General features: G+C 36.8%; 2 protein-coding genes and 1 long non-coding RNA gene across 3 annotated transcripts; 1 reads left to right on the top strand and 2 right to left on the bottom strand.

The window, feature by feature from the left end:
* Window positions 1–3,994: 3,994 nt before the first annotated feature.
* LOC121770101 lies at window positions 3,995–4,631 on the bottom strand. The gene is made up of 2 exons (XR_006043750.1): window positions 4,434–4,631; window positions 3,995–4,275 (listed from the first exon to the last, which is right to left on the bottom strand). It is a non-coding gene; the product is annotated as an uncharacterized LOC121770101 (long non-coding RNA).
* A 1,668-nt stretch (window positions 4,632–6,299) lies between these two features.
* Window positions 6,300–12,477, top strand: LOC121782647 (nucleobase-ascorbate transporter 3-like). The gene is made up of 14 exons (XM_042180586.1): window positions 6,300–6,721; window positions 7,572–7,669; window positions 7,771–7,947; window positions 8,737–8,837; window positions 8,990–9,065; window positions 9,163–9,222; window positions 9,307–9,491; window positions 9,563–9,659; window positions 9,849–9,935; window positions 10,483–10,541; window positions 11,046–11,137; window positions 11,247–11,324; window positions 11,419–11,579; window positions 12,097–12,477. The coding sequence occupies exons 1-14, from the start codon at window positions 6,556–6,558 to the stop codon at window positions 12,316–12,318; spliced, it is 1,659 nt and encodes a 552-aa protein (XP_042036520.1). The 5' UTR covers window positions 6,300–6,555; the 3' UTR covers window positions 12,319–12,477.
* A 1,500-nt stretch (window positions 12,478–13,977) lies between these two features.
* Window positions 13,978–17,713, bottom strand: LOC121782638 (probable disease resistance protein At4g33300). Its single transcript, XM_042180572.1, has 6 exons — window positions 17,330–17,713; window positions 16,755–17,079; window positions 16,251–16,639; window positions 15,644–15,999; window positions 15,324–15,529; window positions 13,978–15,078 (listed from the first exon to the last, which is right to left on the bottom strand). The coding sequence occupies exons 1-6, from the start codon at window positions 17,675–17,677 to the stop codon at window positions 14,252–14,254; spliced, it is 2,451 nt and encodes an 816-aa protein (XP_042036506.1). The 5' UTR covers window positions 17,678–17,713; the 3' UTR covers window positions 13,978–14,251.
* Between the last annotated feature and the right edge of the window lie 233 nt (window positions 17,714–17,946).

The following is a 17,946-nucleotide window of genomic DNA, read 5'->3' as shown; positions in this document are numbered from 1 at the left end:
GGCATATCTACTATTAGTATTTCAACTAGTGGACTTTATCATCCCTTCAACAGTAGTAGAATTGGAAGCAAAACCTATTACTTTAATAAGCTCTATGATTGCTAGTAGGAATTGAGAAAGTCAATGAATTTTGTCAGCACTAGAAACTTTATAATATTAAATTGTGTAGGGCTTAACATATTTAATCAGGTGTGACTCGGATGACCATGTTGATTAGTAAAACAAAAAAAAAAGCCTGGGTCCACCCTACCTGCTACTTGTCTTAATTTTAGAATTAAATATACTTATAACTCAATTATAACATAATTACATCTCTTCTTATCACTAAACAAAAAAATTAAAGAGGTGATAAAATAAAGAGAGGTAAAGTCGACTACAAGCTCAAAGATTATTTTTTTCATCACATTTGAAGTTCAATGAGAAAGACTAGAACAATTGATGATTTGAGTGTGGCTATTATTTTAATTTTTGTCTATAAGAATTTATAACTATAACTATGATTTTTCCTTGAGGATAAATCCATGAGAATAAACACTTATGAATCTACCATATGTCATATTCATAATTGTTTGCTTTAATCGGAGATAGTGAGAAATGGGGTAAGGAATCCTTTTGGGGCGTTTTACTTTTTTCATACTATATCTTCGTAAATAATTTCTCAAAAAAAAAAACTTGGTAAATATTACTTAGTTTATACTTTTTTTTATTACTCTAGATTAAATCTTAAAAATAAATGACCCCCTGCCTATGTTAGATTAGATAGAAGAAATAACTTATGGGCTACATTATTGGTCCGGATAAAATAATATTGGGCCTTAAAATTTAACACTATTTTGGTCTAAAAGCGAAACATGAGTTTTGGGTTTTTAATTAAAATAGCTTTGCATAATGCCTAAAAGTAACATTATTTATTTTATAGTGCGATTCTGAATATAGCCTCTATTTTTGTCACTAATTTATCTTTTAAATTTTGTTGATCAAATTATATGTAATCAAGTTGTTCTTTCAAATTCAAACTATACGGTGAATACAAGATAAAAATATCATTTGATCAGTTTCTAACTGCATAAGCAGATAAGCTACTTTACCGTCTGAATATCAATTCGATTTTATGCTTATCTTTGCTGAAATACTTAAAGAAATTTATGATGGTAATTTGTAGGAGTCCAGAAGAGAATAGAAGAAATAACTTCATGGGCTAAATTATAGGCCAGAATTATATAATATGTTGGGCATAAAAATTAAAACTCTTTTGGGCTTAAAGCGAAAACATGGGTTTTGGGTATTAAAAATAACATATAGTGTATATATATATACTATATAGGATTGTGATCAAGATAGAACCATTCTTAAACGTAGAACCATTCTTAAACGTAGAACAAATGCCAAACGGAGGTCGTTAGATCTTTTAATCCAATGGTGTTGATTTGCACAGCAACTTCCCATTACAACCAAAACTATTATTAATGGGTGAATGCAGATAAGTGAAAAAATAAAGCATGCATGGACTTTTCTTCGTTTCATTCATTCTTCCATCAACATGTGAGTTTTTTCACATGTTGAGTCCGGAATGTCGTGAAAACATAGTCTAATATGTATGATTTTTAATCTTGACCGTCATTTTTTCCTCATTCTATGAATAAAATATGTAGAGTTCTAGGTTCTACACTTAAAAATTGTTCTATCTTTAACGCAACCCATTATATATATATATATATATATATATATATATATAGGAAAATGATCAATACAAAACTTGATCTCAATACAAAATCCAGACCAAATCCTGACCATGAGATTTGACAATCCAATGGTCAATAATTAAACAAAAACACGGAGGGTCATTGTAAAGCAGTTTTAGGTCATATTATAAACTTTGGGTTTGAGGTCATGTTAAGATCATTTCATGTCATCCTTACTATAATGACGTAAAAATAAGCTTACAATGACCTAAAAATGACTTTTGTATGCTTGGTTCTGCATTTTTGTATTAAGAATGGTTTTGCATGGATCAAAACCCTATATATATATATATATATATATATATAGGGATGTATTCATTTCCTTTTCCTATATTTCCTCATTTTTCCTTCTTAATATCAGCCATTAGATTAGAGAAATGGACGGTCAAGATCAACATTGGGTAATTAATCCCGTGTTGCATTATTTGTCCTATTTTGTACATTATGAGGGTACAATAGTAATCTAATACTGGCTGGAAACCGCTACGAATAATGCACCACATGGTCACGAGTAATGCATATAATTGACTATATAATGCACAATATGTTAACTGCAATGCATACGAATAAGATGTACCATGTTATGATGTTTGGACACACATTTCTTGTTTCCCCTAAGGGTTTAATAAGCTTAGGGGCTAGGGTATAGTACGTAGACACGTATGTAATCTTCACATGGTAACGAGTAATGGATATAATTGACTATATAATGCACAATTTGTGAACTGCAATGCATACGAACAAGATGTGCTGTGTTATGATGTTTGACACACGTTTCTTGTTTCCCCTAAGGGTTTAATAAGCTTAGGGGCTAGGGTATAGTACGTACGCATTAATAACAAATTATAAAACGATACGAATAATTCACCAAATTGTCACGAGTAATGGATGTTATTAACTATATAATGCACAATATGTGAACTGAATGCATACGAATAAGATGTACCATGTTATGATGTTTGATACACGTTTCTTGTTTCCCCTAAGGGTTTAATAAGCTTAGGGGCTAGGGTATAGTACGTAGACATTACTAAATGCACGTATGTAATCTTCAATCCGTTGATTAACCCATATACACAATACCTCTAATAATGCATAATATACTGAGATAATGACAATTAACAGCTACATAATGCACTACCTAAACCAAATAATGCACATACGTATATTCCAATAACAACAATTTGTTAGTAATGTCTACGTACTATACCCTAGCCCCTAAGCTTATTAAACCCTTAGGGGAAACAAGAAACGTGTGTCAAACATCATAACATGGTACATCTTATTCGTATGCATTGCAGTTCACATATTGTGCATTATATAGTTAATAACATCCATTACTCGTGACAATTTGGTGAATTATTCGTATCGTTTTATAATTTGTTATTAATGCGTACGTACTATACCCTAGCCCCTAAGCTTATTAAACCCTTAGGGGAAACAAGAAACGTGTGTCAAACATCATAACACAGCACATCTTGTTCGTATGCATTGCAGTTCACAAATTGTGCATTATATAGTCAATTATATCCATTACTCGTTACCATGTGAAGATTACATACGTGTGTACGTACTATACCCTAGCCCCTAAGCTTATTAAACCCTTAGGGGAAACAAGAAACGTGTGTCCAAACATCATAACATGGTACATCTTATTCGTATGCATTGCAGTTCACATATTGTGCATTATATAGTCAATTATATGCATTACTCGTGACCATGTGGTGCATTATTCGCAGATACCAAAATGTGGCAGTTACTTTTCCGTCAAATGTCAATAATAACCCTGTAATGCATACAACCACCTTCTATAATGCAACACGGAACCAGTTTTATAGAATCAATCTGATCCGTTGATGCCTTAGATCTAACGCGTAATATTAAGAAGGAAAAATGATCTAAGATGTGAAAAGGAGAATAACGCTCCCCTATATATATATATATATAGGGATGTATTCATTTCCTTTTTGTATCTTTTGTTCTTTATTCTTTTTAATCTCAGCCCCACGATTTTGTCATCCGACGGTTAGATTGGTGCCACGTGTCATTTAATAATGCAAATTTTCAGTTGAATAATGCACACCGACTAATAATGCACTATTATAGTGTAATAATGCAGATCATCTGAACCGTTGATGAATGAGATCTAACGTCCCATATTAAGAAGAATAAAGGATCTAAGGGATGAATAGGAGAATAACGCTCTTATAATGGCTAGTACATTATTATCTAGAGTGATTCCATATATTTCATTTTTCATATAAAAATTTATATTCCATTTGATCTTCTGGCACAATATTACAGAGTAGAAGCTTGACTGTTATCGCAACAAATTATACAAAGGCGCAGAACCTTTTCTATAACACAATTTAAAATATGAAATTAAAATAATACTCCTATATTGATAAAATTGCCAAATTCTGTAGTTCGAAGTTGAATACTCAAGGATGATGGATGGGCTTGGGCGGAGAGTAGTTGTAGCAGGGGGTTTGGTATGACGGTGGAGCCTCTTGATCAATCTTTGTCCTATCACCTGTTTTATTCCACAAATATGTAATTCCATGATCTCAATAATTAATATCAACAATATTTTAGAAAAATTAACAATTATTATCCATGGAAATGATTTTATATTTTTATTTTGAAATAATGGAAAATAACGTTATTGAGGGAAGAAAAGCTAGAGCATACATTCTACAATGGCAGTCTGTGCAAGTTCCCTGGCTACAACAACTTGAGAAGACATTATGAGAGCAATGAGGAGCAAAATCTCAAGAATAGTAGTGATTACTTTAGCACCCATGCTATTGGAGATTGAAATTTGGACGATGATATTCGAGTATTTTTGGATGATACATTGTGTTGGATTTGGTCCTCAATTTATAGATAAATTTTGAAGAATTGGGTGGTGGAGAATTTTCAGATAAGAGTTAGCTACTTCATAATTCATATGCATTGAAAAGTAAAAAATGGTTAAATACAAGAATGACGTAAATGTCCTAACGATGTTGGAAAGATTTTCCACATGCACGACAAAATTGTAGTATTGCTCCATCTATTTCTAAATGATAGTCTTATTTATTTATTTTTTTTCTCGTAAAATTTGATTAAATTCTAATTTTTGTTGTAATTAAACTAGTCCATTAGAAAAACTGAAAGTAGAATTTTTTTTTATCATTAGAACACATTATTTTGCATAACAACAGTGGCATCCATGATTTCATGACTGCGATATTTTCCCAAACAAAAATTTATTATGAAATAATTGCACAAATCCAAAATATTTTCTCACCCCAACAAGTGTATTCTATTTCAAAAATAAAGAAGACCTACGCACACCGGCTCATTTGGTGCACGCACCTACAACTGGCGCAACTACTTACTAAGTGAGCACGCCTATATATTTTTTGCATAATAATCGAGCATTTACAATCGGGCATTTATTTTTTATGTTTGCAAATATGTCAATTAGCAAAATAAATATAAAAACACCACAAATTAAAGGAAGAGAGTGGAAATTGAGATGAGGAAGATAGGAAGAGTGGAAATTGAGATGGGGAAGAGAGTGGAGTGAAAGATGTGAAATGGAGTAAAAATGTGGTGATATATAGAAGAAATTAAAAAAAAACAAGAAAATAAAAATGTGTTGTATCGTCCAAACCTATTCATCGGACCCTCGCAATGGAGCAGAGGATAGCCGGAGGATGCAAAAAATGGTTCATCGTATGCATAGGGCGTGGAGGATGAGGGAAGCATCCCCCACCCTCCTGTAACGGCGGAGGATGCATCAGACGAGCTTTCCTTCGCCCCATTATAGATGCTCTTAGATACATATAATGTAGCTAAGATAATAATAATAATAATAATAATAATAATAATAATAATAATAATAATAATAATAATAATAATAATAATAATAATAATAATATAGTACTGTACTAGTATTAATCTTTGACATTAAATTGGCCATATCGATCCCATACGTCATGTTCCTAGAATGGGACAAAACCTTAACGTAATCCAACCTCCATTCCCTTCTACTATTTCTCACTCCTCAATCACTACCCATAAATATTCCATAACTTTTCTTCTCACTTATCATAATTTTTATACTTTGCTAAATAAATTTTACATGTCACTACTTTATTTACTCAAAAATGCTTTTATAAATCAATCAATATATATAAAAGTAAATTTTTTCTATACATTTTCATTTTCATTTTTTAAAATTCATGACGAGATGCTTAACAAGAGATAGATAGAGTATTTTTCCATTTTAAACTCACCCTATCTACTACCAATGAATAACACATCATACAAAATTGATAAAAGATAAAGAGATAAAGAGATTACATTTGTGAATAATGAGTCTTATCTTATCCCATTATAATAAAAAAGAACAATAAAATTTGAAACAGACTAATTTTTTATTAACAAATGAAATGGAAAAATGGAACTTATTTCATAACACTCACTAACTTTTAGAACTACTTTTTCAAATATATTCAACTGTGGATTACTTTTTAATTGAGAAAAGGAGTATTTCAGAAAGGTGTCTAACTTTTAAAGCAACTTTTAGATGATTTTAGAGAATATACCGCTTCTGGGTTCTTGTGCATGTGCTAACTGTCGGTGATTTGTAAAGGGGTTTAATCTTCAAATCGATTTTAACAGTATCAGGAGCTGCTGTGCTGTGCTGTGCTGTGTGCTGTGCTGTGCTGTGCTGTGTTAGAATAACAATCCCACAAACCAAGAAACCATTCCAAACCCAGAAAAAAAAGAAGACTTTCAAGTGAAGAAGGACAAGAAGAAGATGGTGGAAACGGGACATCACAACCACCAAGCTCCGCCGCCGGGTCAAGGAGCTCCACCGCCGCCCGTGGTAGCTCCTCCGCTCGGTGGTGCTAGAGGCCCTGTTTACCCTCCTGCAGAGCAGCTCCTCCAGCTCCATTATTGCATCCACTCCAATCCTTCTTGGGGTTAGTTAGTACTTACACTACACTCTCTTCTACCATGATTGGGTTGCTGTGTTTTCTGGATTAGTCTGTGTTTAATTGAAGAAGCAGTCCAGTTTTTTTACCCCAACTTGCTTATAATGGAAGTGATATTGAAATTTTCTTCGAGTTTAGGTTGCTTGTGCATAGTTTATTTGTTAACTGGAGCATAGGGAGATTTGTAATTAAAAGAAATGGGACTGGAATTGGACTAATTTTGGGTATCCATGGTCTTTTCTGCTTATAAAAATTGGAGCTTTGGTTATTGTTGCTTCCCACATATGAGGGTTTAGGGTTAATTGCCTATAAAATCTCCCACCCCTTTCATAATTTGAATGTAAAATTATGAAGCTTCCGAAATTTGCAATTGTTCCATCTGACCAAATTTGGAGAAACTGAAACTAAGTTGATAGACATAGAAGTCTACATTACATGGAGGTGGTGGTCGGAAAAGAACAAGGGGGGACGATGCGTAGGTTAGAGACTAATAGAGAGAGATATGAACTAATGCAGAGAAGGAGTGGATATAGGTATCTATTTTTTGATTTATTAGATCTAAAACTACATTGTTCATGTCGCCACATTAATACATGCAACACTATTCATCCACGTGACCATAATCTTATACGTGTGTGCCAACTCGATATCACATTTGCTCGGGAAAAATCTGTTGTGAGACAATTGCGAATTTTTGAAACTTCATGATTTGTCATTTAAATTTTCAAAGGTACGGACATATCAGGACTTGACCAAATTTCGAGATTTCATTGACAATCAACCTTTTTTTTTTATCATATCATGATTCTTGGCTAATGCTATCGTTCACATATTGCAGTACAAACAGCAGTTTTGGCTTTCCAACATTACATTGTCATGCTTGGAACCACTGTGATGATCGCCACTTTACTAGTGCCTCAGATGGGTGGTAGCCCAGTATGTCCACTTACATTCTTCTGCACTTGTTAAGAATAACTAAATTGTTGGAGTTGTTTTCTTTTGTGTAATATCGTTGCCTCGTAAAATCTTTCCATCAGGGTGATAAAGCTCGAGTTATCCAGTCATTGCTCTTTATGTCAGGAGTGAATACTCTCTTGCAAACATGGTTCGGCACACGACTTCCAACTGTGATGGGCCCATCGTTTGCGTATATTATATCGGTGTTTGCAATCATCAATGATTTCTTTGATAGTGATTTCCAAAATGATCACGAGGTATGCAAATTTGGTAGTTGTAAATATATTGTAAGTTTAAATTAGTGAGTTGAAGTTTATATTTTGTTTTGCCTAAAATGAATCTAAGATGAACAGCTGTCTTCAGAATATAAAATACTTCGTATTCTGTAGAAAATCATGTATTACTATATCTGTGACTCAATTTTTCTCCTTTGTTGCTCATTACTGTTAATTAATGCTGTATTTTAAAGTTAAAATCATTGTATCTTTTAGGATTATAATTACACTTTCACCAAATATTTGCCCCAGATTTATTTCAGAAACAGAAGATGTCTTACTTTGACATATTAGTGCCCAATAAATGCATTTAATATTCAGTAATCTGGTATACCCTTTTTGATCTGTGCTAGTCGCATTGGCAGACAAAAATCAGTTTGGAGCTTCTCTGATTAAGTTATTAATGCTGGTGAATAGTGACAAGTGGTCCTTGACTACCAGCCCGATTAAGTGCTGGAAAATCACACCTGTCTAGGTTTGAAAACACAATACATTTATTGAAGTGTAGTTGACCCTATTCTTTTATGTTAGATGTAATCTCAGTTAGCCAACTCTGACCCATCCATCAACGTCACTTCTTAGATACAATCCAGAATTTATTGGCTTTTCTTTGTTAGCACTTTATATGCACACTAGGATCCTATTACACACTCATTTATGATTTTCTTTTGGACTTCAAGTGATTTTTTGTTATTCGTGTGAAGTAGATATTTTTGCTGGTTCTGTTGTTTAGCCACAATTTCTTAACTTGTTAGAGTTGGATGCTTGTAGAGATTCACTCACACCATGAGAGCCATTCAAGGATCACTAATTGTATCTTCGTTTTTGAACATTATACTTGGATATAGCAATGCATGGGGAAAGCTTACAAGGTAAACTGATCTGTGTACCTTCAGTTTGTCATCAGTAGTTTGTTCATCTATATTTATTTTTCTGTAGTAGATGAAGATTTCAGGAAGTTTCATGCTTAATCACATTAGCTCTACCATTTCTCTCAATTTCTCTTTAAATTGCTTTTGAACAGGCACTTTGGTCCACTAGTTTTGGTTCCAGCTGTCTGCGTGGTGGGGCTCGGCTTATTCTCTAGGGGCTTCCCTCAGGTATCTTCTTATTATCCTCTTCCTTGAAATTTCAGAAACTAGTGAAGCTACAAACATGATAAAGCCTACAGCTTACTTGTTTCTATGCATCCGACAGCTTGCTAACTGCGTGGAAATTGGCTTGCTAATGTTAATTCTACTGGTTATCTCGCAACAAGTAAGAAATTGTTATGTTGCTCGTGTTTATGTCTGTATTCTTTTTCCAAAAGGATTATTTGGCTCAAGTGTATGCTATATGCAGTACTTGCAACACCTCCATCCAGTTGCTAAGCCTATGCTCGAGAGATATGCATTGCTTCTATGTGTTGGAATTGTTTGGGCATTTGCTGCAATTCTGACTGTTGCTGGTGCTTACAACAATGTCAAGCAGCAGACAAAAACAAGCTGTCGCACAGATCGGTCTTTTCTTATGTCATCTGCTCCATGGTACATTCTGCATTCTAGCTCCTTGCAACTTTGTTACTTCTTACCTGTTGCTTGATGTTTGTTCTTTTCAGGATCAAAATTCCGTATCCTTTTCAATGGGGTACCCCGATATTCAGAGCAAGTCATGTATTTGGGATGATGGGTGCTGCACTTGTTTCGTCTGCTGAGGTTTGTTTACTTTTTGTACCACCAAATGATCATCGACTTCTCTTTCCACTTTTTAATCACTTCAGCTGGGCGTGTGATCGTTTTGTTTTGTGCTTTTTTCCCTCTAAACTTCTTATGCATTGGAAAAGTTGACCGTCACGCTTATGTCAATGGCCTTGTATATGACTAACAATAGTATCCTAATCGCAGTCAACAGGAACATTTTATGCTGCAGCAAGGCTTTCTGGTGCTACTTCGCCTCCAGGGCATGTGATGAGCAGAAGCATAGGTCTGCAGGTCTGTGAAGTTTTCGGTTTCTTGTCTGGAGTCTGGACACGAGAACTTTGATTCTTTTAGTAACAATATATGACTTTATCTCTAGACTTTTATGTGGGATATGCATACAAATTGTGTAGTACTTAAGATATTTGCCAGAATGTATCAGCTGTGTCGATTATGATTATTTAATGCAAGCAAAATGCTACTAATCGGAGTATATTGACAAACACGAACCAGCTCTCTCATAATGACATGTAGTGTTTCTTGAACGATTTGATGGTAAATCATTTATATTCATTAATGGGCAATGAATCAAGCATAATTAGGTCGACTGATATGAGTTATCAAAGGCCTTGGGATATAGCCCAAACTTCTATCCTTGAAAGTAAACAAGGGGTTGGCTTATCCTATATTTATCTATCTAGGCTAATCCTCAAAAGTAAACCCCTCTAAAATAGATACATATATTAATGATAAATCTAGATAAATAATGTTATTCTCTAAGCTCTTTTGGCATGCTTCTTCCTGAACAATTTTGGACTGATCATATCTCTTTCCGTTGCAGGGGATAGGCCAGCTGCTCGAAGGCATATTTGGTTCTGTTGTTGGAACTACTGGTTCTGTGTAAGATTTCACGAGTCATTTGAATTCTGACATATGTTTTGGTTCAAGAAACCTCTTGTCTTCTTTATTTTGTCACTTAAGTTTGCTGAACTGGGCCAATTCACTTCATTTATGTGAATTGTGGAGAGAACTTTAACAATTCCAGTGATTAATAGCTCAGGATATCTAATAAATATGTGTTTCTTTGCCCTCGAGAGCTTAAAGAAGCCACGTAGTTAACTTCAAAGATACACCAGGAAGGAAGAAGTGAAAGTGTATAGCATCTAGATGAGACTTTGTGATCCCATGTTTTAATGATGTAGTTTGGTGAAGTAACTACCCCTACTTGCTGTTACTGTGCCTCGACATATTATTGATATTTTCTTACTACCGTCACCCCTACGCTTGTGTAGGTGATACATACACCTGCATGAGTATGTGTTTTAAGTGGGAAAGGAGTTTATCTATCCCGCACAAACGATCTATCAATAAGTTTAATGTGATTAAGTTTTCTTTGTTATGCAGTGAAAATGTTGGCCTCCTGGGACTAACTCGTGTTGGGAGCAGAAGAGTGGTTCAGATATCCACCGCTTTCATGATCTTCTTTTCAATATTCGGTAGGTTAGCCTTCTCTTGGTTTCGTGTGGTAAAAAGGAGTGCAAGACGATGATAATGGTTCAGTCTGGATGGTGGTATACGTGACTACTGAGAAATCTTGCTTTGCAGGAAAATTTGGTGCTTTTTTTGCATCAATTCCATTGCCGATATTTGCTGCAATATACTGCATCTTATATGGTATCGTTGGTAAGTTTTCCCAATCAGTAATGCATGATGTACCCTTTTTCTTCTGTATTTTCTAACTGGAACCTCACTAGCATATATCTTTGTACCTCACTAGCTGCGACTGGGATTTCGCTTATTCAGTTCGCAAACAACAATTCCTTGCGAAATATCTACATATTGGGCGTCTCCCTGTTCTTGGGTATATCGATTCCTCAGTATTTTATCACCAATACAGATGCGTCGGGGCATGGTCCTGTCAGAACGAAAGCAGGATGGGTAAGTATTACACACATTTATTGGTGTATTCATTTGTTACAAACATAGAATTATCAAGAAACATATTAATTAAAAAATCATAAACGTTTTCGACGTTGAATGAAGTAGTAGTATACAAGGTCTCGAAATCTTTGCGTAGACATGAGCAATATATACTACTGCTTCATTCAATTTCATTTCATACAGTTGATTTTTTTTTCTTTGTAATGGTAGAAAATTCTTGGTTTTTTTTTGCAGTCATAATTCTAGTAGGAATTGTATATGACCAGATGTTAAGTTCATGGCTATGTAGTAAAATCTTGCCTGCGATTTTCGGAATAAATTCTATTAAAAAAACATGCCAAGAACGCTGAAGTTCTCTATTAACTCTTGATGTTGAAATTTAGTCGAGATTCCAGTGACAAGCACCGGGCAGACTATGAAACGACACCCCTTATGAGTGTTCCAGTGCTCATACGAAGCGAAGCTTCTTTTCCTTGGCCGAATGGCAATAATGTTATTTCTGTGTTATTTGCAGTTTAATGATATCTTGAATACCATATTCTCCTCACCACCCACCGTGGCACTGATCGTTGGAACGCTTCTTGACAACACGCTCGAGGCCAGGCAGGCTGTTGACGAACGAGGGCTTCCATGGATGGTGCCCTTCCATCGCAGGAAGGGAGACAGCAGAAATGAGGAATTTTACAGCTACCCTTTAAGAATTAGTGAATACATTCCTACCAGATTTCTGCGATAAGTTATGCTTGTGTACATTCGAAATAAACTCGAGAGCTTCTCAAAAAGAAGAAAAAGAAAAGTGTATGGATGAAGTTGATAGAAAAGTGTTGAAGGATTACTGTAAGCTAATTGCATTTTTTTAATCTTATTTTATGAATAATACTTTTATTTCTACCAACTTTTCACTTGTGGTGTGTTTGTAGTTGCAAATTTATCATAAGAAAATGCGATGCCTAATGCTTATTGATGTGTTATATAGTAATCATTTGTCGCATCCAAAATGAAAAGAATTGAATATTGTCAAACAACTTTTTTGACCATTTAATACCAAAAGTAGGTTTTACTTAGACGACTTAGTGTTAAGCATATTTTTAAATAGAATAATGCTATGCGGCCACATTATGGCCAGCCATAAATTAAGTAAATAACAAAAAAAATTGATTTTTTTTCAAATTTTTGGTTTAATACTATTTGATTTTACTTTTATATCATCTTCATTATATGTTGCTCAACATGTTAGTGTTGTTCTTTCGTAGTTTTTGCTCAACTTATTATTACTGTCATTTCTTGATTGTTGCTCAACGTATACAGTAATTCGTGATATTAATGTGTTTTACGTAATGGAATTCAAAGATAAGTATCAACTCACAAGTCCATTCACACACATATAAGTTTATATCGGTAATTCTAATTTTTTTATACATGTAAATGGACTAAATTAACTTTTTATGGCCGGCCACATTATGGCCATTTAGCATCACTCTTTTAAATATTTGTTTAAGTCTCTTTCTAGATGTTATATTTGGACTTGGTGTTTAACAAGAAAGTTTAAAAAGTTTATTTGCCCTTGCTTTATCTGATTCGCTTCCTAGCTATGTGAATCACAATCTCAATTTGTAATAATGCACTTTTCGTTTTCTCAAAATTATAAATATAAATAATAATATATTTATATGATAAATTTGAATGTTCGAGCCCATAGTGGCCATGTTTTTATGCTCACGCTTCATGTAGTAGAAATTCTTAAATATTCACATATACAACGAGCATCTTTGTCGTTCAAAAAGTACTCGGATGTTATGTTTTACTCGATAAATTCCTCTTGTGTAGTGTAAATGCGACCTAACCTCCATTTGCATGTACTTTTTTGTGGAAAAAAATGAAATAGAATGTTATGGCAGAAAGAGAATTCCAAATCACGTTCATGCCTCTTACTTTCAAAGGGTCCACACGGTTTGAAATTTCTTGCGTTTTAGACTCTTTTTGGATTTATTAAGATATTCCACTATCACCAGTAGCAGCCATACAACTATTATCGACTCTTAATTTATTGGGAATAATATGATCAGGTAATCCCAACTAGTTATAAAAATGCACTGATTTTTTTTTATTATTATAATAGTATTCACATAATCGCATGTGTATTCATGATCATACCATTTCCGGATAGCTTGTTGAGTGCCCATTATAATACTCCACTATAATTATCTAAATTAAAGTTTCCCATGATTTAATGGATAAATAAAGTCATTACCATATGTGTTCCTAAAAGAACGTACAGTTGACTTGCTGATTATTAGCTATAGTGTTCATGACATATTCCACTATGTCTACTCAATTAGTAGAGGTATAGCTATTTGTTGTGGTGTGGATATAGAACATATGAAAATAAGAGAACTTAAAATTGAATAAATAAATTGATTGAGAAATAGGATATAGAGTAATGTAATTAACATTATTGATATTTACATCACTAAATTCCGTCTTTTTTTAGTGAGGCCGTTTCTTCACTCAGCGACCTAGTCGAGAGTAGAGCACTAACATTATTGATATTTACATCAATTGAGACGGACCATCACTACAAACTGTGTTACCGCTCGATATATCTTTGGCGACGAAAATTATCAACACATAATTTTCGTCGCTAATTTAAAGCGACGCCGTTTCATCACTCACTCCGCGAGCCAGTCGAGCGTAAAGCATTCCTGCGGAACTTGACACAAGTCCGGCCGCACCTTCTCCAACTGCTTCCACAGCCCGGCCGCCTCCTCGTCGCACACAACCCGCCTCAGCGAATGCAAGAACGCAACCGACTCCGGCACGCTCCTCACCCGGGGGCACTCCCTCATGTCGATCTTCTCGAGGCTGCGGCACCCCCCAATTTTATCCGGCAGGCACCCCATGTTCACACACTGCGACACGTCGAGGTACTTGAGGCGCTCGAGGCTCCCGACCCCGGCCGGGAGCCCCCTCAGGCTCGGGCACGCCGAGAGCCTCAGGATCTCCAGCGAGCCCAGCCGCCCCAGCTCGGCCGGCAGCGCCTCCAGGCTGTCGCAGTTGGTCACGCTGAGGCTCGTCAGAGCGGGCATCTCGCAGATGCTGCCCGGGAGCTCGGTGAGATTGATGCAGTGGTCCAATGTGAGCTCGGACAGGTTCGGGAAGAGGAAGGGGAGGCCGAGGACCGAGTGCTCGACGGTTTTGATGTCGCAGAGGACTAATGAGACCTTCTGCAGCTTCTTGAGAGGAGTTGTGGTGGCCGGGAGGAGGGGGAGGGAGATTTTTTCGAACCAGAGGCTTCGGAGATTGGTTACGTTGCTGAACACCGCGGTGTTGTGAAGAAGGGCGTTGCCGGCGTTGTGGTTTATGAGTATGAGGGCCAGTAGCCGGGGCATCCTCTCGAGAAAAGGTGGGAGAAAGTATTGGGAAGATGAGAAGTTTAGAACCACCACCTCTGTTTTTGGGCATTCCATTTCTAGCCAGTCCATTTCTCCCATTTCCCCTGCATCCATCACAAATTATTACTTAATGTTTTCAAAATTGGACCAATTAGGATCGTCGACTGTATAATAATTTGATATTGTTATATTTGGGTCACTTCCAAAAGACCTCAAATTTGACAAATTTTATGTACATGATATTACTTTCAACTTTTTTCATTTTCTGATGTGAGATGAGTTTGCAACCCGAAGTCTCAAAATGAAAATGTGGGACACATAGTGAGGGACTAATAGGATATAATGAAACCTGTATGTATTGATATAACTTGAGCGTTGAAAGGCTCATCTGAATTCCTCTCCCACTCTCTGGGAAGCCCTGCTTCTCTTCTCGGCATCAATAGTCGTCTCCGTGTATTGACAGGACCGTCGTTGCTCAGATGTATCGCTAGATCGCGCAATACATCGTGTTGATATACGTATATCTCGTAGTAACTGCTGTATTTGTCACCAGACCTGCAAATACGAGATAAAATCAGTGACAAAGCGAGGATTTTGATGTTGAAAGGTTAACCATCATAAACAAAAGATGCACATTGTATTGAAATAAACTGGCTTTTAAGACCATACCTAGAATCTTTCACTAGTGTAAGAAGATTCTTGTCCGAAAGCTGGACTAACACGGCAAAGGCTTCTTCTTCAGGGATGTCGTGAAGCTCGACCCACATACTGATGAGGATATGGAGTGGGATTCTCTTGTCTTCAGGGAAGGCTCCCAAATCCAAGAAGCACATCCTCTCCGTCTCGGAAAGATTGTCGATGCTCATTTTCATGCGTTCGAGCAGCTGCACTTCGTGGGACTCGCATAGAGGCTGCCCTCGCGATAGCCGGCTCTTGGCGCTCGTCCATGACATCTCTGGCTGACCCTTTAAAGATGCCCCGATCACTTTTAATGCAAGTGGAAGCCTTCCGCATTCGGATACCACCTGTTCGAAATTTCGAACATAAGGGTTAGGCTACTAGTAACAGCGGATGGCGGATGCAGAAAAAAATATTGGTACGCCTCTATTAATTTTTCCCCCTTAAGATAATTTTTGATAATTTCCGCAAATTTTAAAGTAAAAATAAAAGAAAATATTGAAAATTGGTAGAGACTTAAGCCCCTCGTCTCGAGCTTGCGATAAATTGGAACGAATAACTCTATGAATTCATTCAACGAAGTGATGAAACCGGTTACCTGCTTGACCAAGTCCTCGTCGGCACCGACAGGTAAGGAAGTTTGGCCGAAGGCGAAGTGGCAGAACAGAGACATGGCCTCATTTTCCGACAGCAGATCGAGCTCGTACGAGCAGTCCACAACCGATGGAGGGAAGTTGAGCCGCGAAACAAGGAGGATTTTGCAGCCTGGAGCTTTTACCAGGAGCTGCTCAACAACAGATTGTTTCCACACATCATCAAGAACCAATAGAATTCTTGAATTGCTTTCAACCTCAAATCCGAATTTTAGTTCCATGCTGTTGGCATTGACAATGCTACTCCTCCCTAACAATATTTCCCTTATTCTTGACTTGAGTTGCTCCATATTTGGAGATTGAGAAACAGTCAGAAAAAATACCCTGAAATGACCTGAAATATAACAAATTTATATGTTCACATTGTTAGAACATTACTCCTTTCGTCCACTATCAATAGTCTCAACAGCGTCAGTGATTAAACTCATAAATAGAAAAACAAGACTTACTTCTAATTTGATCATCTTTGCATATTTCTCTAGCGAGGGTGGTTTTGCCGATGCCGCCAATCCCATGAATTCCGACCACGTTGTGATCGCTACCCGTCAACATCTCCTTGACCTTCATCTTACCGAGCTCCAGGCCCGTGCAGCCCAAATTGACCAAATTGTCCTCGCACCACCTCTCTTCCTCCTCCACCCTCTTCACCGCCGCGCCCAAGCACCCTCCGTCTCCGTTGACTCCGATCTTCATCGCCCCCAGCTTCCAGTTCAGCTGGTCAAACCTCTCCGCCATATCCATCCTCGTGTGGTGCACGTCCGCCAGCACGTGAAGCTGCCACAACACCATAACAAGACGTTTACTTTGAGTCACCAATTCATCTCATTTATTCCTTTTAATATTTAAAATTTATTCGAATTTTATGTAAATTGTTGTCCAGTACTACTGAAAGAATATATTTTCTATCAATATATTTTTTCTGCGTTGCGTTCGCTCAAAAAAATATATTTTTGAATATAATTTACAAATTATAGTAGTTTCTTTCTACTTTCTATCAATATTGATTTCTGTCGTTCGTTTATACCTGGACGGGCCCCTCCATGAATCGGGAGACGCTCTTCTCCAACTTCTCCATCTTCTGAGCTAAGCGGATGTTGCGGTAGAAGTTCCAGCGAGGGGAGGAGAGGACTTTGTTGGCGAGCTCGAGGCCGCCGGAGAGGGTTTGGGAGAAGTTGTCGAGGTGGCGCTGGCGGTGCTGAGGGAGCTCGTTGCCGGTGAGCTTGATCTCTTCGATGATCGGGAGAAGATCTCGGATGTAGGCGATGAGCTGCTCGGCGCTGGAGCGGCAAGACGCCGATTTACGAGCGATCACGAGGAGCTGTTTGAGGAGCTCGGTGGCGATCTCGCCGGCGAAGAAGTCTGTAACAGCCATGTGTTAGAGAGAGAGGCTGTAACAACCTTGGATGAAAAGGGATGCTTTTAAGGTGGAGGAACTAAACTAATGACGAATGTCTTAGTGACTGATGGCTAGGCGAATTTTTGATGGTGATGAATGCAGGAAAATACAGATCACGACACAGAGATTTACGTGGTTCGATTTACTGAGGTAAATCTACGTCCACGGGAAGAAAAGAGGGCAGAGTTGTATTGCTTGATCTGTTTTCTACAGCTTACAATACAGACTTGCTATTTGATATTTGA

Source organism: Salvia splendens, chromosome 2, assembly GCF_004379255.2.
Source record: "Salvia splendens isolate huo1 chromosome 2, SspV2, whole genome shotgun sequence".
Taxonomy (NCBI): Eukaryota; Viridiplantae; Streptophyta; class Magnoliopsida; order Lamiales; family Lamiaceae; genus Salvia; species Salvia splendens.
This window is presented reverse-complemented; position numbering and strand designations above follow the sequence as displayed.

Bases quoted from the DNA above. Each gene is read 5' to 3' on its own strand.
- LOC121782647 (XM_042180586.1), top strand. From the start codon at position 6,556: ATGGTGGAAACGGGACATCACAACCACCAAGCTCCGCCGCCGGGTCAA. The intron at 9,223-9,306 runs GTAAGAAATTGT...TGCTATATGCAG, and splicing joins TACTGGTTATCTCGCAACAA to TACTTGCAACACCTCCATCC. The intron at 9,936-10,482 runs GTCTGTGAAGTT...TTTCCGTTGCAG, and splicing joins GCAGAAGCATAGGTCTGCAG to GGGATAGGCCAGCTGCTCGA.
- LOC121782638 (XM_042180572.1), bottom strand. From the start codon at position 17,677: ATGGCTGTTACAGACTTCTTCGCCGGCGAGATCGCCACCGAGCTCCTC. The intron at 17,080-17,329 runs GTATAAACGAAC...GTGTTGTGGCAG, and splicing joins TCATGGAGGGGCCCGTCCAG to CTTCACGTGCTGGCGGACGT. The intron at 15,079-15,323 runs GTTTCATTATAT...TGATGGATGCAG, and splicing joins AGTTATATCAATACATACAG to GGGAAATGGGAGAAATGGAC.